Source organism: Mizuhopecten yessoensis, unplaced genomic scaffold (genome assembly GCF_002113885.1).
Source record: "Mizuhopecten yessoensis strain PY_sf001 unplaced genomic scaffold, ASM211388v2 scaffold10867, whole genome shotgun sequence".
NCBI classification, from domain to species: Eukaryota; Metazoa; Mollusca; class Bivalvia; order Pectinida; family Pectinidae; genus Mizuhopecten; species Mizuhopecten yessoensis.
Genome location: NW_018408761.1, coordinates 258471 through 281219, shown reverse-complemented (window position 1 = coordinate 281219; position 22749 = coordinate 258471). Strand labels below are relative to the sequence as shown.

The 22749-nt window shown below is 37.3% G+C and overlaps 1 protein-coding gene across 16 annotated transcripts in view; it reads left to right on the top strand.

The window, feature by feature from the left end:
• Nucleotides 1-22749, top strand: part of LOC110463143 (RNA-binding protein Musashi homolog 2-like) — a 139939-nt gene that overhangs the window by 43709 nt on the left and 73481 nt on the right. For all 16 annotated transcript variants that reach the window (XM_021517525.1, XM_021517521.1, XM_021517520.1 and 13 more), the window contains one exon: nucleotides 14810-14858. In XM_021517525.1, coding sequence (XP_021373200.1) covers nucleotides 14810-14858 — 49 coding nt within the window. The remainder of the gene's footprint in view (nucleotides 1-14809; nucleotides 14859-22749) is intronic.

The following is a 22749-nucleotide window of genomic DNA, read 5'->3' as shown; positions in this document are numbered from 1 at the left end:
GCAGTGGCGTTGTACTGGAAATAGCCAGTCTAGCTACTCTGGCTGGGACAAGTAGTGCTGGCGTTGTACTGGAAATAGCCATTCTTGGTTCAAGCAGCCACAATAGATTTGGTATAATTTGTAGTTGACTGTCCTATGGGTTATCTACTCTGAACTGATATACCAAGTTAATGCTAAGTTTATGATTTTATAATCCTTGTAGATTTAATGTTTACTTAAGTATAATTGATACAATTTGGTAAAATCAGTTTTGAAATAATTTACAGTGTAATACGAATTGTTACTTGCATAAGTTAACTATTCTCCTCAGTGAACTAAGGGGAACAGGAGGTCTTGTGCTCGGCCACAGCCTCCAGGGAGATGTGAGGGGATGTGTTCTCCTTTGTCAACAAACAGACATGGTAATTCAATTTCTGCCTCTTTTCTTGCCATCTTTACAAGGTTTTCACTGTGGCCCATTTTGTCTGATTCTGTTGTCACTAGGTGGAAGGCTTGCATAACCTAGAAAATTGCTGCAAGCCTTCGTTTGATTGCAGAGACTCTCGGAAGGCATGAAATTAAGTGGGATGATGAATTTGAAAATTGCGCCATAACTGTGATCATTTAAAGACCTCTTTTGAAGATAAATGGATATTTGTTTAGGACTGTTTAGAGTCGTATTGATTTTCGATGAAATCCTGTCATTGCTCCAACCGAATTTTTGTGGAATTTTCTCCACACAGGAGAGTGGTGGATTCCGTTCTTGTCAGGCAATAGTAATTTTTGTCAGATTTGAAAAATTGCTCTTTCAATTTCTTTGTGTAATATTTTTGATTATAATTTTTGGTTTTGGATCAATGTTCTGAAGTAAAAAGTAGCCTTACAATGACAAATACACCCACATCGCCATAGAGATTAAAACCGATTACAAAATTATGGAGTTTATTTATGAACTAATGTTTTGTTGAAGACTCATTAGGAGGCCTTCGTGTACAATTCTGGAAAAATAATTGTTGGGAAGATTAAGATATATGGGAGGAGAAGATCAAGTGCCTGTAGAATCTGACGGATACAGGGTTATATTACGTTTTACTGTAATTTCTGTAGAATTTACAGATATATTACAAGAGCAGTTATTGTCTAAATCTAACAACATGATGGTTCGAAATGTCTTCAATGTCCCAAAAGAGGCAATTTATCACCAGTGTATTGAACATCGTTAGGGTAGTTTTTCATGATGTATTTGTTCTGTGTACATGACTTGGCTGTACCGTCCCTATACAGGGGAAGTGGTATATAGGTTCCAAGTGTCTGCTGGTTTTTGTCCCTGTAAACTTGTCTGACATGACCCTCTCTAGGGAGAGGAAGAGAAAATGGTTAAGGTGTCAAATGAGTTAGCTAGGCGAGGGGGAATCAATATGGACCGCTACATCGGTATCATGCATTCATTACCAGTATTTCTCCAACCAGCCCTGTTCTCTGGAGGGGACAAAAAACTGTGTACACTAATTTCAATTTTCACTTCGGTCTTGGGAGTATTGTAACTCAATTTGTACTGTGATGAAGGCATAAGAAACATCTATCTATTGTACAGGGCACAAAATCGACGGAATGTTAAAACTGAATTCTAACCTTTCTAGCATTCTTCAATATGTTGTAAGTATTGGCGTTTCAATTTATTTTCTACACAGACTCCAATTGTAACCTTTCTTCTGAACTTGTGAATTTGGGCATTTCAATTTGCTTGGGAAAGACAGAAATTAGGAAGAGCCAATCGGTGTAGTTAGTGCCATCCTCCATGGTAACCAGACGTATACATCTGATGACTGATACTGGCATTGGATCATTTATTTTCATTTGTCTATTGCTGAAGATAAAACCTGCACTGTTCTGTACAAACTAAGGATAAGGGAAAAGGAGGCTTAAATTACATGTCTTTTGTGACTTGGAAATGCCTGAAATATTTTTTCCACCTGCCGTTGTCCATTGTCCGGTGTAATACTCGGCTTAATTTTAGTGTGGTCTGATAGGTAGGATATCTGGTGTGGTCCAAGGATTCTTATATCTGGTGTGGTCCGAGGATTCTTATATCTGGTGTGGTTTGTTGACTCAGATATCTGGTGTGGTCTAAGTCAAATTTGTTTACCGGAGAAAGATAGACAAAATAAAATTGTTTTGGGTAGAGTGTTCGTAGAGTCAATCATGTCCACGAACACTCAACTTGTGTCAATCTGACCTAAAAATGTCAAGACATTCAAATATTTCAAAGATACTGGGTATAAACTTACAGCATGTCAAAGATACGAGTCAGTGGAAGGTTTGTATCTATTATCACACCACCTCAAAGTGTGGGGTTTCTCTTGCAGTCCCAACATTTTAAGTTACAAAATCTGGACAAGTATTTAGAGATTAATGTTCATTTATTTACTGGTAAATCTTTGACTAGTCAACAACTGTATGATCACAACCTTTCACAACACTTGAAGGTCACAACCTTTGAACTTAGCCTTTTACTTGGAGGTCACAACCTTTTACCTGTGGGTCAATCTTTTACTGAACGGTCACAATTGTTCACCTAAAGATCACAACCTTTCACCTGTAGGTCACAACCTCTCTGAAAGTCAGTGCTGTAACCATGGTGGTACCACCACATGTTGGTTGATAGGTTTTGTAGTTTCATCAAGGAAAGAGAAAACATTGTTGAGTTTTCTCATTGTTGTTCTAGTCTCAGCAATCAGAATAATAGTTCGGAGGGAAAGTAGGATGGAAAGGTCAAAGAAAAAGTGGTTCTAGCTATTATAGCCGTTTTTTTCTTGGGGCTAAATTAGCTGGCATTTGTATGGTATCACAGCTAGATAATTGGGAGGCACAGAAATTTGCTTTTATATTAAATGTTGCAAGTGGTTTGTGCCTGAATGCCTCAAGGATACAAAGCTTTTAATCCTACCGCAGGAGCTTCCTTCACACGATGTCAGCCTCCAACATCTCCGCCTGTACACATTTGCACATGTCCTCTTTTCATTCGAATGAGCCACACCATTAGCACGTTTGTCTAATAAGCTCTCTGGTTCCCTGCTACGGCATGATTCGATGGTGATGGAGGACGGTGGAAAATAGAGAGAAATCAAGTCTTGACAAATCAGGGATGCAATTTGGCTGAGCGCAGCTACAGACTTCAGGGTGTTGTTAGGTTTCCTACAGTAACATCTTGTGTCCTTGGATGTTGATGGTTGTCTTGACGACATCTTTACTCCTTAACGCTCCCTAACGGTGACCTTCAAAACTTCCAATAGCATGATCAGTTTTCAAACAAGGACTAATATTCTGTAGAGATTTGATAATATTTTCATATTATTGAGATTAAAAAACCCAGTTTGTTTAAGTCCCAGGCAATGCTGATGTTGGTGTTAGAATCGTACAGATAGTACAAAAACAGAGTGGTCAAATTACGATTTATATTGGAGAGGATGCAACAGAGAACAACTTTAACTATAGTTTTTACCTGTAAGTAAGGAGACAGGGAAGTAGTTGGTACCCCCTCAGGTGTTTGAATTGGGATGGGAACATTGATAGTGTACATCTTTTGGGTACCAGTTTCCTGTGTATATGATCAATATTAAGTGTATCATTGCATAGCTGGAGTTGATTTATAACACTGGACAAACAGTCTGTACGTCCAATGAAGATTGTCCGTACTTCTGACTGCAGCAATGCAAATTAACTGAATATATAAACGATTCATTTACACATTTCAACACTTTATATGGTAATGTAGTATAACTCTATTATCATTCATATAAATCTTGAACACAAGAGGATCAATGCTGTGTAAGTTTGTTGTCTTTGATAAATTCTGTACCTTAAAGGATCAATACAATATAGGTTACATAACGCAGTAAAGAATTGATGGACAGATAATTTAGAGGGGGGCACACAAAAATCCACTGTCATTTGTAATCTGAATTAGGCATGAAAACAAAACAATTTTTTTTGAGCTTTTTAATTTCATTTTTTTTGGATGGGTAATGCAAAAAAAATGATGATGAGGCAGCTAGAATTTTGTTACGAGAGAGAAATGGATATAGTAAAAGTTGGTGTGTGAAGTACTACAGACCATACACTGCTAATATGTACATTACAATAGTTCATATACAGTGGAGATCAACGGCTGATAAGTCTGGCAGTTCAATCATTACAGATTATTACAATAAAACAATGTACAATAAATAGATCGACGAAATTTTAAAAAAATCTTTTGACAATCTATTATAAGTCCATTGAGATATGCTGTCTAAATTTATCAAAGCGGCCACGTTTTTAAGTACATGTGTATATGTTGTGATTCACGGTGTCCGTTATGTAACGTCTGTGACGGCTCCCCCTCCCTCTGTGGTGGGTGGTACCAAGTGCAGATTTTTTGTAGTTATGATTTGTTGATAGACACACTCTAACAGGTAGGTTTTGTCTCTGCTACTGTGGCCCTTTGTCGGAGACCACAGATGTAAAAAGCTGATAAGACCCAGTTCAATGCTTTTCTACCCAGGTATGAATACAAACCTGTGTAGCCTACGATGACCTTCACCTCTGCATTCATCATGTACATATGATATTACTGCAGAGGCTATAGTCTGTTCCAAAAAGTCTTCAACTGTTCGGGTATACATCTGCACCCAACAAACTCGGGTATTGTAACTGTTTTGAAGGTATTTTGAAATGCGAGCACATGGCTTTGGTGTCTATACATAGCAGAACACGATGTAATCTATGAAACAAGTGCGTGCTCAGTCATGCATACAGGTAGTGTACACCGCAATTAAATGTATCAAATTAATTTTGTTTATGTTGGGTAATGGTACTATAGAAAAAAGCAGTCATTGTGCGTAGTTAGAAGAATAATGGCGTGTTGTTTTTAAGTTAGATTATCCGTTATATGGTGCACAGTGTCTACTGTATAGTTGTATTTACATGGTTAATATTTCTCTGTAATTTATGACCTGTTCTTGATCAAGACAAAGATATTTTCTGTGTGTTGAAGTGACATATTTCAATCAAAGTGAAATAGAGACTGTTGTTACCTTACAAACTATAAAAAGTTTGTAAAGGCTGTAGTGTTCACTTTTAATAGGCCTATATGTCTATATGCTACACGTACACAAAGCTGATTCTGGCGCTGCTACACAACACAAAGCTGATTCTGGCGGGAAAACATTTTGATGTTGTGGGAGTTTCTCGGTAATATTTTGTCAACATTGGTTGAAAAATATTCTAAAACTTGGTATTTGGGTAATATGATCTCGATAAAATGATAACAAATTAAAAGACCATGCTAACAACCCATTGTTGTAGATCTGTCCAGGCTCTATGGTAATTTGTCCTGGCTTTAGCTATAGTAGGACTAGTTCATCTTATAACAGGGACTTAAAACATATCTCCTCATAAAGCTTCTTGAAATCGGGTGGATATGTTTTTTTTTGTTATTGTTATTTTAAGCATTTTTTTAAGAAAAACAAGTTCCTGGATTTAGATATGTACACTAATACTTGCTGTGTGTAAAAAGGCCATACTTGTGGTGTATTATCTTGCCTAGACCAGCCATGTTATTCTCACCTGTAACCTACCATAAAGCTCCCCCATTAGACCATGTATGTAACTCCCCCACTATACCATGTAACTCCTCCCATGGCCCATGCTGTTGGTACCAGACCACTACTGACCAGGTGCTAGTGATATCCCAGGAGCCCCACTATTATCCCAGCTATGACTATACAATTGTTAATTGTTGTTGTAGTAAGTGATGGTAGACGCACACATATACATATAAACACACACCCTCTGTGATTACCCTCATCATCTTCATGTCAAAGTTGATCTCATCAGAATTGTGTAGCCATAACACTACAGTGTCTACTACATACAATATTCATGTAAATAGTCTTGAACCCAAATTTCATTTTCATTATTTGGGGGATAGTCTCTAAAACACATTCGGATAAAAGGTTGATATTTACATTGCAATGTCGCTATTGTACTGGACAGAAATTATCTCTAAACCACAATGCAGGTAAAATGTCTTTAACCCAACATTTTTTTAGTCTTTCAACCAACATACATTTATTTCATGTAAATAATTGCCAATGTTACTACATAAAACTCGGGTAAACCACTGTCTATATGTATTAGCCTTTAATGTTATCCTAATTTCTAAAGTCATTAATAAAATCTAACAATAAACATACAAAAGTGCAGGAGAATTTCTACATCAGAAATGTGAGTTTTGCCGATTTTTATGTTCAGGAGGCTGTCATTACTGCCATATCTCTAAACGCATTAATATAGTAACAAATCATGTGTCGTAGATAATGCAGTAATTCGGTTCGTTGGGGTCGTTTCGATCATTGATTGGCATGTGCTTGTGGATGCATGCTCTGTCAGGAACAATGGCACCAATTAACGTCCTGGGCTGAGGTGTTCATTACATTACAGAGTAAATGAACAGCAGAAATTGTGTCGTATTCTCGAGATAACCAGTGCTGGTAGTTTTTTTCCCTTGGAAGATTAAAGACAATTCAAACAAATGGATCCAAAGCTAGGACGACAATAAGTAGCGTTTGGAATTAGCTACGTATTTTTATCTTGCAAATTGTACACAATTGGCACCAACAACACAGGATATAGTAGTAACCTGCCGATCTCTCTAGATGTGACCTTCAATTGTATTGGTATTTAAACAAGAACAATGACCCCAGGATAATGTAAATTTGTACACGGTCAATTAGGGCTTAGTCTATGTATCGTGTGTTAAAACGGAAATAGCTTGGTAAATCCACAACAGGTGTAAACGATTTTTAGATTTGTTAGTTTTGAACAAATGGGGAAGGTGTGTACAGCTGGAAATTACAGTTATATGGTTTCGTAATTACCCTCTGGAAACGGTAGTGATTGTCCTTGAATTATCTCTTTAATAATTCAAAACGTTAAGGTATTTTCATGACAGTCATGAGGGAAATCAAGAATGAAAACATTTGCCTGCTAAGAAAACCCTTCTAAATTTTTTATTTTTTTTGAAAATATTGTAATTGATGTTTCTGCAGAAATTAGGTGAGAGTTTCAAGAAGAATATGATGTGGTCTCGACTGTTTGGCTACTGCTCCCTGCAGACAGCTTCCTCTGGCCATAGTATGTTCACCCTCACTCTAGCCTGATAGGTTTTGTCAAGTGAAATTAAGTTTTGATGGGCTATGGATCAATTTTTCATTTATTTTGCATGAACTCGGCAGCTAAGAGACCAAAACTTGTTAATGTATGACACTATGGTATCAAGGAATTACTTTATGTCATAACAAGGCTGATCAAACCCACTGTTATGATGGCAGCGGCTAGTATAATAATAGTTAGCTGATAGGGCACAGTTCCGGTCCTATCTAATTTGCATAATTGACTCCGCCTCCATATTTGTTTGATGTGTAAACATTGGTGATAACAGGGATTGGTGATTTATGAGTGATGTTGTTATTATAAAACAAACAGCAGTTAGGGTAGGTAGTAGATGACAAGGCAGAAACACTTATACTGCACACAGGGCAGCAAATCAATTAACTTGATACATTAAAGCTAGAAATGATTTCCCTCTATTCTCCAGTACTTAAGGATTGTTGGTAATATCTCAAGTTACCAGTGCACCATTTAGCACCTTTCTAATACACATTCTCAGCATTCTTGACCCATGCCGCTCTCCTTTCTCCTGGTGTTTAGAACCTATTTATCAGCAGGTTGTATCCAGCTGTGGGCCTGATCAGGTCTATTCCTTGTGCCCAGACAGCCCCCTGTAGAGCCTGTCCAGTACCTGGGGAGTGTGTAGTGACTGGCCTGTCCAGTACCTAGGTGGAGAGGGTGTTTAATTGGCACTATATTTCTTCTAATTTTGGTCTGGCATTTTACAGGTTCGGTGATTCTCCTAACAGATGCAGCTGTTTCTGAACACCTTGAAACTGTTCTGATTTGACAGCATTCCCTCCTATTGCTCTCATTGCTCTAGCACATACTTAAACTATATATCTTGAGTGAGCCTTATATAAATTATTGAAAGAAATCAAAAAGATGATAGTTGATTCATCCTCACATAATATTTATACAATTACAGAAATGGTGAAACCTGTAAATTTTGTGAGATTTTGACGACTTCGCAAACAGCAGTAGTTGCTCTAATGCCATTAACACATTCCAATCACATTTACATTAATGGAAAAAAACACCCCGGTATAATGTTAATCAAGGCATGTAACATGGTGATCTTGTGAATTGTCAATTCATGTGGTAGTCAAGGATTCTAATTTGCATATACATTGCAGTGCAGTGGACCTTGTCTACTAAATCCCACCAATTCCCCAACCAAGATACCCTAGAGATTTTCCTGTGGTTCCATTGGGCTTACAAGAATGGAACGGTCGCATCTTTTGTCTCTATTTCTGCTTTGTCCACCCGTACTTAGTCCAGTGATGTCCTGGCCGTAATCCATGGACGGAGATGTCCACTTCCAGTCCAGTGATGTCTTGGCTGTAGTTGTCCACTCCCAGTCCAGCGATGGAGATGGTCCACTCCATCAATGCGTTAAAGATGGACGCCTATATCATGTCCCATCCCCTCAATACTGTGATGCCTATTTTGTATCCAAACCTTAAAAGAATGCCTGGCTGTGATGAATGCTATGAAAAACCAATCACTGAATTGTTGTGATGTTGTTAAATAAGCCAGCTCTGTTATCTGTCCCCAGTCGTCTGTGACCTTGATTGACCTTGAGTGATGGAAACGTCATGAAAAATCTGTAAATGGCTAGCTGATTGTGCAGGCCTTGTATCAGATAGGATAAAATCACCAGTGACATTTCATTTTTTAAAAAAGAGCCTGATTCAGTGACGAAGTGTTGGGAAATCTGACGACAGAGCAGATTTAGTTTCTGATATATTTTGTAATGTTAGAAATATGATGGTATATTGAAGAAGTATTTTTTGTTGAGGTCTCTAACCCTGGATAAGGTTGAATGAATTACCTTGGCGGCTATCAATCTGTAGTGATGGCATACACCCCCTCTTCCCCAGGGTCCTAGGCATGAGATGCATTAACGGCCGCGCTACTCTTGTAGCTGCTACCAGCTTCCACATATAATGGACTAATACAGTATTTATTGAATCACATCTCAATCGTAGCTTATTTTGAATAGTTGGTAACAGTGATCAGGGTTTAATAGGTGCTGATGCATTGTCCAGAGTGGGACAATTTTCACATTTCAAATTGGGTTTAATGTCATGACTGGTAAAGGGAAGAGCTAACCTGGCCAGGTTTGTGGTTACACAGGAAAACGTACACATGATGTTGAGTGCGGGGCTTCAACCCTGCTGAGCAGACGAGCAAGCTTGCTGCCAGCCTGCGGAAAGCATGGCAGGCAGCACAGGCTGATGTTTCTAGCTGCATAGGGGGATGGAAGGAAGTAGTGAAGTTATTGACTGAGAGATGTACACTCTGGTTGGAGAGATACTTACTTCCTCGGCTGTATCCATGATTAGGAGATGTGAATATGCTATTAATAGAAAGACAGTATTGATTGGTCAGACCTATTGGTTAAAAGGAATGATGACCGGAATGGATGTAATTGTAGAACATGTACATTTGGTATACTAACTGACCTTGGTTTGTCCAATTCCTGTTTGGTATATTGTCAATAAACCTTGATTTGTCCGACTCTAGATGGGTAGATTTATCAGAGATTGGTTTCTCCGTTACTCCTTTGGTATATTGTTCATAAACCTTAGTCTGTCCTAATCTTATTTGCTATATTTTTATCAATAAACTTTAGTATATCCAATTTCTGTTTGTCCGACTGCAAGAATTTGTAATGTTGGTTCGACATCAACAACATAAACACTGGTTGATCATGATGGTAGCTGGTCTATATTTAGGACAGGATGTCAATAGTGCTTTGTTAAAGCCTCCCTAATGAGGCTGAGAACATTGGATCATGGAATCTTGATGACCGGGATTCATGTTGGTTCATTTGTACTGTGTAAGTGTCACGTCTCTTGTCAGGTCTCGGAGTCTATTGTGTCACTGTTTTTAGAAAGGTACATGGATGATATGGGTCATATTGTGTTGTTAAATAAGGAATTGTCTTGTGAATATGAACCTATAAGGGATATGTCTACAGTGTACTGTGGCAGGTCAGAACATCTAATCATCAATTTTGACATTTTAATCATAAAAAATACACAGCTTTCTTAATAAATGTTTGGATATTTACTTTACGTTTCATTTTCTCCAAAATAGACTTAAAAAAAAACAAGAACAAACTGAGGAACATAAGTAATAAAACTTCTGGATAATTTGGGAAGCTTTTCAAGAATATGATTAAGTAAGCTTTGTGCGGACTATAAAGGCATTTCCTGTGAAGACCTAAAACTCTGGATATAAATGATAAATTTGTTGTCGATTTGATGTCGTACTTTCCTTACTGTTGAGACCAGTTGTGTAACAGCTTGAGATGATGATTGTTTTTCCGCCGAGTTTATGCTAATTGGCTTTTATAGGTTTTAAATCCAATGTACGCTGGAGAGTAGAGAAGCTACGTAATGTTGTAATCAATTTCTCTATTCCTTCTATGTAATAAAAGTTAATTAAAAAATAAATCTATTTTAACACTTTTTGCTGAGGCTGTCAAGAGTTTGTTTGCCTAACATTTGTTTTATTTTGCAATTTCTAAGATGCATGAAATTGAGATTTTTTTTCTGTTAAGCTGTATTCACATTTTTGTGGCCTATCAATTCAATTCTCGTTGCACGGTTTATCCATTACTTGATGGCCAATACAAGTTAAACAAATCTTGTAACTATTTCATCACCAGTACAGAAATTCTTTTCCAAAGGGTTTGCAAAATATAATTGAAATTTTTATGGCATAATGTAATTGGTATTCTAGATTGGAAACAGATGATTAAGTTATTGTGTGATTAAGTAAGTATTTGGCTGGGAGGAAGAGGCACAGATTGTGTTATGTAAGGCAGAACATCAAACAGTATCAACTCCAGAACGCACTGCCATTAGATTGGTGCACGTTAGGCTACTGACATTAAAATAGATACTCGCTCTTCTGTGTTTCATTTAAAACATGCTGGGAAGATTTGTAGGAAGGCAAATTGAATTTAGATTTAGAACTATTGTGAAGAGAATAGAAGATAAAATTTTTGTTAAATGTTTGTAAGAATGCAATAAAAGGTCTTCACTGGAAAGCCAGTTAATTGTGTCAAAGAGAAATTTAAAAATTATCTGAAATTCCAACCTTATTTTTCGTGTAAATGTGGTAGGATTTAGCTAAACATCACTTAATCTTTTACGCTCACAATACATTTAGAAGTTGATTCATTTTCAAGAAAACAATTACAACCTATCTGAATTAGAAACAATTACGATCTACCGGAATAAGAATTAATTACAATTTACTGAATTGTAACAAATTACAATCTACTGGAATTAGAATTAGTTAAATCTACTGGAACAAGAAGTCATTCTTAACATGTTAGTTGCAAAATGGCCAAATGTTTGTGCTCAATTAAGTAGAAATAATTTTGGTGTTCCTGAAGCGATTGAGTAAGGTTGTGTGATAATTACTGTTGTCCCTGTACTGACCAGGTAGAGGTGATTGGTCTGGTATGTACAGTATGACTGGTCAACTCACCTGTCCAGCTGGACAGCTATCTGACCTAGTTATACGATTGCACAATCTAGACATACCAACTGGTCAGTATTTAGTTATCAAGTTCATCTTGTCCATATAAGATAGATAGTTACCCTGGGGGCATCACACTTAGAACAGAGGGCACAGACAAAACGCATGTAGGACAAATTATAACACAAGTAGGACTTACTGAGGACAAAAATAAAACCTGTTTGTTACTGTAACAGATGACATAGACAAAAACACATACAGGTCTGTATATTATAGAATGTGGGGTCCTGTCCCTGTGTTCCTGGAGTTGTTATCAGATCAGAGATTTTATCAGGTATTTTATTGAAAGTGGCCATCGGACATTTGTGAAGATGACTTGCTAGGAGATGGATGTGTCATTGTGTTGTGTTATCACTCAATACAACGGAAGTAATTTAGTTCACCTCAGCTATAATGAGACAATAAATTTGGCTTCTATTCCATCTTGGCAACATGGACATTTGAAATTTATCAAAGCAAAACGTGCATAAGATGATCTACCTGTCCATTTGTTATAGTTACTAACTGATAGCACGGATTAAAGGTAAAAATAGAAACCGTTTATCAATTAGCTACCTTTTAAAAGTACAGATGGGAATCCATTCATAAATCTTCATCACCTGATGATTTAAAACTAATCTGTCATCAGTTATGATTTATTTTGACTAAACAGATCTGTCATAGCGGGGTTGGTGGGTTTGTCTGCCTACTGGTTGGAGTTCGAGACTGCAGTTGTATGGATGTATGACCCATTATGAAGTTGTCTTTTATCACACCCTGTGATGTCACCACTGTTTGTGGACAATTCTGTAATAGAGATTTTTGTTTTACACAATGATTGTTTAACATTATGTTACTGGTTATTTGCCAGATCAAAATGGGATAATTTCCTACATGTGATGATGGAGCAAGTCGACAGAATTATAGGCCAGTCTATCAGCAGCTCTATATTCATGCTTATAGATTGTAATACAGTTGTTAGCTCAATATTTAGGTTGAACGACAGTAAAATTAAATGTAGCAACGCCCTTCTGTTTTGGGAAAGGGGTACGTCAAACAGGGTACATCAAACATACATATTTATATGTTACATCTACGACGTACTTCAATTGTAAAAGTGAAAAGTTGTGGATCTTTTAAATAATTATGGTGTGGAAATTTTTCTGTTGGCAACGGTAATATATCTATATTTATACATTCATGTGTGGATGTCTTCATGTTAATTTACTTAAAGTGAAAAACGCAAGCATTTCAACACTGCGATACTTTTCAGTTCTGCAGTATGTTGATAGTAAGGAGGTGACTTTCCTACACAAATGTATCCCCGATTCACAACAAGTGACAGTGTGTCAGTTTAGCTCTGAGCCTTGTGAAATACAATTATGGGTGGCATGCATTGTTTCCACTTATCATACAACTATAGATTATAAGGTTATGTATCATACCACTATAGATTATAAGGTTATACATCCCTTCACACATGTATGAGGCTAGTGTTGGTCATGGCTGATAAACAAAGAAAGTGATGCTTCCCTCTCTGTCAAACTGACCAAGGCATCAGATCTCGCTTAAGAAGTAGTAGCCTTAAAATGATAAGGATGGCCTTGAGTGACCTTGGAGACTGATATATTTCCCCACCCCCCCAATTTGGTACACTGATAGGCTATTAAGTCACTAACACTTGACAGGGATGATGAATTTTGTATGATTTCCATATGAGAACTGCCCCCTCCTTCCTGCCTCTGCCTGTCCTCCTCAATAAGTTGACAGGATCATTAACACAATTTTTCTGTGGCCTGCATCAGTTCAATGAGAGGCTGGAGACTGGTTCGCTATTTAATCATGATGTGATACAAACCAGTTGCAGTCATCCTGATGTAGTACCCTTAACTATCGAGATGTCATCTCCTGGTTAAAGCAGTAACTGCTACAATATCGCCCCTAGTTACAGCCATACTGCCAGACTATCATCCCCGGTTACACAACAGTAATGACTAGAATAAAGTTCCCCTGGTTACAGCAATAGCTACATCAATATTGCCGCTGGTTACAGCAACAACTGCTAAATATCACCCCTGGTTACAGCAAAAACTGTTCAAATATTGTCCCTGGTTACAGCAATGCTACAATGTCCATTTGGTTACAGCATTATTTTTCAATCCTCAGCTATAGCTTCATTTCATCTCAAATCACACTCGTGATTGTTCTGGAGAAGCTCTGGTTTTTCCTGGTTGAAGGATGGTTTTGACTGGTGGGAATGTCAGATCTATAGATTCTTACAAGGCAGATTCTGTTTTGGCCATATAAGTTGTTTATGATAGGTACTTCACCTGTTACATTATGTTCCATCAATCATATTTCAATTCAAATTTTAAGATTGAGGGATGGCCCTGCCTTGCCAATATGTCATACTTTCAATTTGTGGGTTTCAGATGTATTTGCATTGCATGTATTGGTCAAATTTTAAATGGGAACCATCAATTTATGTATATGGCTGAATTAGTTTTTTTTACACATGCTAATGTGTCTGTATCTGTAACATAGATCTTCATGGAATTTTCTTGTTTTTACTTTTCCTGTCATGTTTCAAAATTCATCAAAGAATATTTTGATCAAACTTGTTTCTAAGCATGCATTGATACATTTGTTTTCTGTTCACATTGCAGTTTAAACACGTTAACACATTCTGAAAAGATTTATGCAATTTGCATATTTCAACAAGTTTTGACAGTCAGTGCTATTTTTTGGATGGACTGAAAGGCAGAGTAATTTACATATCCCAGTACATATTGACAGATTTGTCAGACAGGAGGTCTAGTGCTGGCATGTCTACTGGTGCTTGTCTTCGTTTTAACTTGTATTGATCCGAGTCGTCTCAAACATAAACACACACTACATCACATTTCCCCTTGGATATTATTTCTATAAATTTGGGTTTCCAATGCAAGACGGTACAAACAGAAAGTAAATGAATGAATCCAGTCTTTGAAAACCATGCCACGATAGGACAATTTATGTTTTCATTTATTTTGGTCACAATTCATGTTGTAAAATAGAATCTTACTTTCTGTCTTTGCAGATCGAGGATGCAATGCTTATGTTTGACAAGACAACAAATCGTCACAGAGGTAAGACCGCGACACCGTGGCCGCATGTTGGACCTCGTAGCAGCCTTCCCTTGCTGATTCATTTCGCTATTTACTGTCCTATCTGCTAGAGATAGTGATGGCAATATTATAATAAACCCAAGTCTGATGTGGACTTGTCATGGTAGTACATTATTGTTAGGTTAACTAGAAAAGGTCTGCTGTCTTATTACGGTTAGGGGAATACAATGTAGTGCTATATATTTATATAATATATAGAAACACCTGCCATTTTCATCGTTTTTTTTTCAGTTTTCATTTTGTAGACAGGGAGATAACCCTGAAGTAACCTGTAATCAGTAGCTATATTTACCCTGTTTACCAGGTGGTAATGGGTTCACCTATCGGGTGGAACATTTCTTTTCAGAAAATTTATTGTAGCACATTTTTTTTTGATACATGTATCGTATAAGCAAGACATTTATTTTCCTTCCAAGCAACCTTGCATGCTCAAGTACACACTAGATCAGTTAGTTCAACACTTTCACCTGTGAAGTTTGAAAGCACTGTTAATTCATGTAAAAATCGGTGTTGGTATCAACTGTCCATCATTAACATCTAATAGTAAACACTAGTAGTAACTGGTGTGTAGTTTAAGTGTTTGTCCATTCAAATAATCCTTGTACTGTTGGTGATCTGTGCTGTGCCGTCTTTGGCCCATTGTTGGCCCTGTGTTTGGCCCATCTTTTTCTTTTGTCCCTCACCTGTGATTTGGAATATGTGTGGTCTGGTGTGATATGTGTACAGAGTTGCTCAGATGGTAGATGATGTCCCTTTCCTTTTTATCAAGTATACCATCCTGTTTCTGTGGAATTGGTGTTTAACCTCCTATCAAATTTACCCTGCAATAACCCCAGGGGCCTCAACACACCATCTCAGACTCAAAAAGGGGTTGGTATTATTTTATATACTAAAAGAGGACATGAAATAACTATAAATAGATATATGGGCGGGGCTTATTATCAGGCATGGGCTTTTTGACAACATTTAATGAATATTCCTTGTGTAGCCATTTGTAGGTATGTGGAAACAGCTGCAATCATATGTTGTGATGGCCAATTAATTTACAGCCAAGTAAGTGAGAAAAGTTATTATCTGTGTTTTGGCCCATTGGTAAGGTCTTTTAATAATCATCTTGCCCTAAGGTCGTGTTTATGTGTAGAGTTTTGGAATCTTCCTATCTCCTCATTAGTAAGTCAGGCATGAGCTCTAAAAGCCAATGTAGAACAAAAAGTCGACTTGTATAAACAATATTCTGTACTCTGTCTAATTACACAACCTATAACCAGGGATAAAGTTCTAAACAGAGGCCAGAAATCTTTCTCTTTATAAGCCACACACAAGAGTTCTGTGGAGGTAATTTACGATGGTGGAATGGTGAGAATCTCTTTAGTCATGCAGCAAAAACTAGCTGGCTTTGGTTCTTTCATGAAAGGTTAACAACAATAGCAGATGTGTTGGAACGCTGTATAGAAGGTAGATCACCCCAGAACTTTCGGCACCTACAATAGTACGCCTCATTAATATAATCGACATGAGCATTTCCTACAGCTAGGAAGGGAACTTTTGATTTTTGTTTGTTTTTGGAATGTCATTGCCCAAACGGTTTTTGTCCCATAGCGACCTGGGTTTTACATCTACAGATAGATTGGTTTACTGATGGTTCAGTCTGGTGTCAGGATGTTTGTCATGCCTGGCAGATTGGTTCCCTGCTAGTATTTTGAGTCTGCTGTGGAGGTTTGCAATACCTGGGAGTGTTAGGTCTGACATATTTTCCCCCTGGAACTAAGTAGTATCTATCTGTTGCCTGCCATCATCAGTCTAGGCTTGGCGGTGCTGCCGTCAGTCTGAGCAGGGGCTCAGCGGTGCTGAGGCTGCAGGGATTAGTTCCTGTATGTCCACCTTGCCTGCATGCCTGTACACACTGCCGGGCAGGTGCTACTAAGGTTTTTGTTAGTACATGTAGTAAATAGTAGCCTGTAGTACTATAATAATGTAGTACTGCATCTTGTAGTTGTGTGTTGTACAATGTTGTAAGTACTATGTTGTACAGTGTTGTGTAACACAGTACACTAATGTATTTACAACAGTACAATCATTATAGTACTATGTAGCTGTAGACTGTATTATATAGCACTATGTTGTAGAATGTTTGCAGACTCTGTACAATGTTTGCAGACTTTATACAATGTTTGCAGACTTTGTAGAATGTTTGCAGACTTTGTACAATGTTTGCAGACTTTGTACAATGTAGCACTTTATAGTACAGTATGTATAGCTATGTAGAGGTAGTACACCAGTATAGTAGATGGCCCCATGTACAGCTGTCTTTGTGTTTTCTGGCTGTTTAACTGTCTGTACTGGTAGATTGTTTTCCTTTCCTGTCACTGTTGCTTTTTCTGTTCTGTACTTTGACTTTGTCTGGTAGAGTTGGACCTTTTCTTATACAATTGTAGTTGCATTTTCTAATGGTAGTCTTTAGTTCGTAGATAACATACTGTAGTGGTGACTGCGAGGGCTTTCTTTGGTATGTAGTTGTAGATTTGTCTAGGTGTTGTAGATTAGATCTCGGTAGAATTTAGTCTTGGTTTCAGAAAAATATGAAGATCCTACAAAGTCTGGAATTCTTGATTGAAGATTTGTGTTCTGATTGTGGTAGCTGGAGTGTGTTCTATCTTCTCTCAAAGTTGGAAATTAAAAGTGAAATATTGTGAGTGTTTTAAAAATGTCAAAGTTTCGAAGGAATTAGTGCTATGTGAAGTTTACACTTTGGTGAGGTGTGTCACAAACAAGATCAAGGTGATTGGAAATACTACTCCCATCTTCTGACTGGTGCCAAGGTTTTCTGCTGCAACAGTTTCTACGTTTTGGAGGCTCACAGACACCATAATGGCTGCCCTTACTGCCTATCATCCCTATGTTGTAATTGTTAGCGTTGGCACTAAATTGGAAAACGCCACCACTGTTGTTACGAAACGGATAGAAAGTCACAATGTTATGGTAACAACCACAACGCATTGCAACAAAGCTGACAGGGTCTGGAGGCGGCATTATAGCACTAGCCACTGCTCCAATCATCCCGATGGAATTATATGGATTTCTTCTCAAAATGAATATTAAAGCAATTAACATCGTATCAGAGCAATTCATTCAAGACTAGTGGCTGTAAGTCCTACCTTATGATCGGTAGATATTGAAAGAGCTACCTTGACCGGATGAAAATTCATTAAATGTTTATCATTGCTAAGAATTCAAAGAAAATTGATGACTTCCCTCCCCCTTTGAAATTGTTAAAAATAGTATTAATATGAAGGTAAATAATCCACAATATATTAATTTGAACGTAATAACCTCTTTCAACAAGGCGATAATGTGAATGTTGCCTTTTATGTCTGTTAATGATTGCTCCGGTACCATTGTTAACATCAAGGTTTGTATCCCCCGTAGCTTTAGAATCAGAAACACGCTAGTCCTACACAACACCGCCATTACTATGGCTTTTTATTTCAGAATATATCATTTGTAATGAAAATGCGTTACACAAACACAATAAATATAAAATATAAGGCCAAGGCCATGGCTCTTTCACATGTTAATAGCCGTAAGTACCGCCGATATCTCATTAGTACATATCTTCACTATCAAATGACTGGTACTTTAACGACCTTGATATCTTGTCTTCACAGAGGTCAAATTCGGTCTTATCAACTCGAAACCACGACCAGTAGAGCACCTAGCCCCGATCCAATCTGAGATGAGTCACTTCTGTAGACTGTTTTAATGTTAGATCACTATCATACACATTACAAACATTTGTGGATCCCATATCAACTGGGTATCGGAGGAAACGTCTTGGAGATGAAATACATATGCCCATATATAAAATGCTTTTAAATTTATTTTGACTGGAAATACTATGGTGCCAAGCCATATTTTGGGTTGGTATCAGAAGACCTAAAGCATAAAGATAATTGGAAGAAGAAGAGGTTGATATCTACTGTCAAAAGCTATCTGGGGATAAAGTATGATTAAATGTGTAGATAGTCAGTCGGGCCAAACTTTAGACTCCAAGTTGGAGGATCTCCATAGCAACTAGATGAAGATCTACAACTGCTACAAAAGAGTCTGTTCCATTTATATTGCCATGGGAACATAATGAAAGTTCTGTGTTTTTGATTGAAATAAAAATGCTTATGTTTTCCTGTGCTGATAAGTGTAAAAACAAATATCCTGCAGAAAGGTGTTAAAACATGTTACGATTCAGCTTGGTTACCCTGGTAACGAGGGATTCATATCATATGGTACCACCTGCCTTGTCAGTAACGTTCCTAAAGTGAGAAGGCCAACCCTTGGGTGTAAATTAACGAAAATACAGAAGCTTCTACGCTCTTTGGTTGCTATACTATTGATGTGGGAAAGAAAAAAAATATTTGCGTCTGAAGAAATTTCGGAAATTGTCAATTACTGTTCCCGAAATAGAGTATGAATGAAATACGATTGCGTTGTTCACTTGAAGTGTGTACAATCAGGAGATGACATACCACTCGTAAAAAATAACCATTGTTTTATTCACTACAGCCGAGAGAAAACAGAAACACTGGAGCACCCATTCAAGAAATATACAATAGATTTGGGTGTTGTGTACCTGCCATTTTGGTTGATAAAAAGATACAATGTTTAGGGCGTGTTTGTGTGGGACACATTGTACGAGGGGGGACAACAGAGGCCAATATCACTTGTTTATGGCGTTTTGTTTTCAGTCTCTCCGTACCACACAGAACGGTAGTACTGCCAAACACCAAGTCTCACCAGATCACCAATCAAATCTCATCAAATGTCAAAACATTTTCTTTTATTTATCTCCAACAATCTGTAATCTGGTGATATATAAACTAGAGCAATTTGATAAAAGTTGTCAGGAGAGGGGAGATACTTCCCTATTTTCTGATAGTTACGTAAAAATCTTATCGTAGCATTGAATAATACAGTAATGTAGAAATAAGACAATGTAGGTAGTATGAAATAGGTATTAAACACCACTAGGGTACTTTATTCTGATATATAGTGATATTTATTATGGTAATAATTGAACACCGAAATGTAATGAAAAGTAGCATTAAATATCAAGTAAATTAGTTCACTGTATTGGAATATAATGGTTCAGTAATATTGAAATTCAATAATTCAAAATTATATATAGATAAGACATGTCTAAATAATAGACTTAAGGGTATTGAAAAACCAGTGGACCTTTGATTTGCTTTCTCTCTCCGTTAATGAAACCGTTCTGTTGGAAGAGTTTTCAAAATAAAAATGATAACTAGAAAAAACTGGTGATTTCCGCAGAAGCTGTGTCAGTGTTATTCAAATGTAATTAGTTGAAATTTTTATTAGTTTCTATAAAAAATAAAATTCTTCGGTGTTGTAAAGGGATGGCATTTATTGAATAATTAGATTAGATTAGGTTTTGATGAGTCGTGAAGCCCGGATTGAGGAGGTCCGTCTTACGAACTGGCGCCTTTACTTTGTTGATACAACTTACATGCTTCATAACTTTTAATTAACATTTTTTACATATTTCTATTATGTTTGATATCTGGCATTATTTCCCCTCGTCAATCTCCTCCCTAGCAGCATGTCGCTTTGTTCTTGCTGTGTGCTGATTACCCAGGGTGTTCTGTGGAGGAACTTTGGTATGGTATTACACAGCACTGGCACACACATTACCTTCTTGGCTGATTCTACAAGTCAAATTTAAAGCTAAAAATATCTTTAAACTCCAAACTTGTGGCACGTTTGTACCAAGTGTTTGGCGTAACATGGGGATGTAGTTAGAGCGGTTGGGGTGCACCCTACCTCAGACACATGTTTATTTTCTTATCCTGTCTGTCTGTAAGCTTATATGTCCTATGTGGGTTTGTTTATCTTTAAGGGAGGGAGGGTAAAGGGGACTCCTAGTCAGGGAATGCCCTAGAGCTCTGCTGTGGAAAGTTGAGAATTGCTTTATCTAGTGCAGCATCTGGAGAAATGATGCATGGAAATGTAATTTGTATGGCATATTTTAATCTTCTATCTGTAATGGTTAGCAAGAGCTGCTGGCTTACACCCGACCGCTGTCCAAGGGCCATAGCAATTCACTGACCCTCCCTATAACGAACAGGTGCTCTGTTTATACCGAACAGGTGCCCTCCCTATACCGAACAGGTGCCCTGTTCTCTGCTGTCAGATACACATAAATGTGCAGTTCCTTGTAAAATAGCCTAGATATAGATGTGATCTCTCTCCCTTTCAAAGTTGACAAGTGCACACAAATTTACCTGCAAGCATTGATAAATAAACCCACTTAAACAGGTTCTGCATTAGACATGTATTCTGTGTAGACAGGTTCTGTATTAGACAGGTATTCTGTTTAGACCGTGGGTGGACAATCCTGTACCACGTACACTCCACAGTACCTATACTCATCTGTACTAACAACGAACATAAATGATGCTTTCTAGCTAATGGAGAGAACAAAGAAACGGACTAGCTAGATAAACAGTCTCTACTGTTTAAAATGGAAACTTTATTAATTGATACAAAGACTCATTTTAGTCTGTAAATATTATTAAGTAAATACAAATAGACGGTTATGTATTAAAATCTATCTAAATTTAGAAACACATTATGGATGTAGTATAATATTGACATATTGTTAAGTTCACGATGTAGATAGTTCATTAGGGTCGGTCCAACTATATCCGATTTAGCAGTGTTTTGAAGCCCTGTTCCAATATTTGATTAAGTTGGGTTAGAAAAAAGCATTAACGATTATCAAATAAAAGTCCTCATCAGCAGTAACCCTGTATCATTGCCGTGGGACAGTGTACTGGCCTGGTGATTCCATATTGAACTTGGATTATAAATCTGGGGTCTGCTCTAGTCTAATCAATGTTCAACGCATGCCAGGACTGGCTGCTTAAATTATTACTGCAGCAGTAGTTCGCCTACACACGCTGATAAAATGAGGTCTTTACTACAACTTCTTACCCTGATTTAAACCCTCAAACTCATATACATGGCCCAAACCCAATTGTTTACACAGCATTCACACACATACCTTCGTTTTCACTTGGAAATCTTCTGGTTAACTTGTTCAACAAGCAAGATCACAAACAGTTCACTTTAGGGATAAACACTGGCCCCTGTCTATTGACTTTTGCCAATGTGAAGAAAAAATGAGAATTATATGATTTTGAGCTCTTGGATGTGTGATACCTAAGTTTCTAATTGGGGAAGATAAGGTAGTAGCCAGTCTAATTAGGGATACAGAACGTGTGGCTTTTCTCTCCATGCCCAAAAACACTGTGTATTAATGTTGAGATTAAAAAAAAGAATGTATGATAACAAGTTTTAGTATTTTATCAGGAAGTACACAATGTTCTGCTAATTAGCTGAGACTCCTTTGTAAGTGATCTTTCCACTTTGTAGGTCTGTTTTGTTATCTGGGTCTAACTGTATGAGGTTGCACACCAAATGTTTAGAGTCACAAGGTCACACACTGCAGGAAGTTGCCAGTAACAGTTTAGGGAGCTGTTCTGTTGAGATACTTTAATAATTTTGTATTAAGAAACATTTAAAACATTAATAATGAGATAAAATATATCTGATCACTTTAAAAAGAATTCGGAGGAATCTTAAATAACATGACGTTTTAGATAAGATAAATTGTGGTATAAATACTACTGCCTTTCATAAATATGATTTTCTCCATAAATATGCCTCAAAGACATGATAACATTTCAACAATAGCAGAGATGGTATCTGGCAGCACAGCCTGTACTATCACAGAGATAAGAGCATTTTATAATGGGAGGATAAAGTCACCTGCATA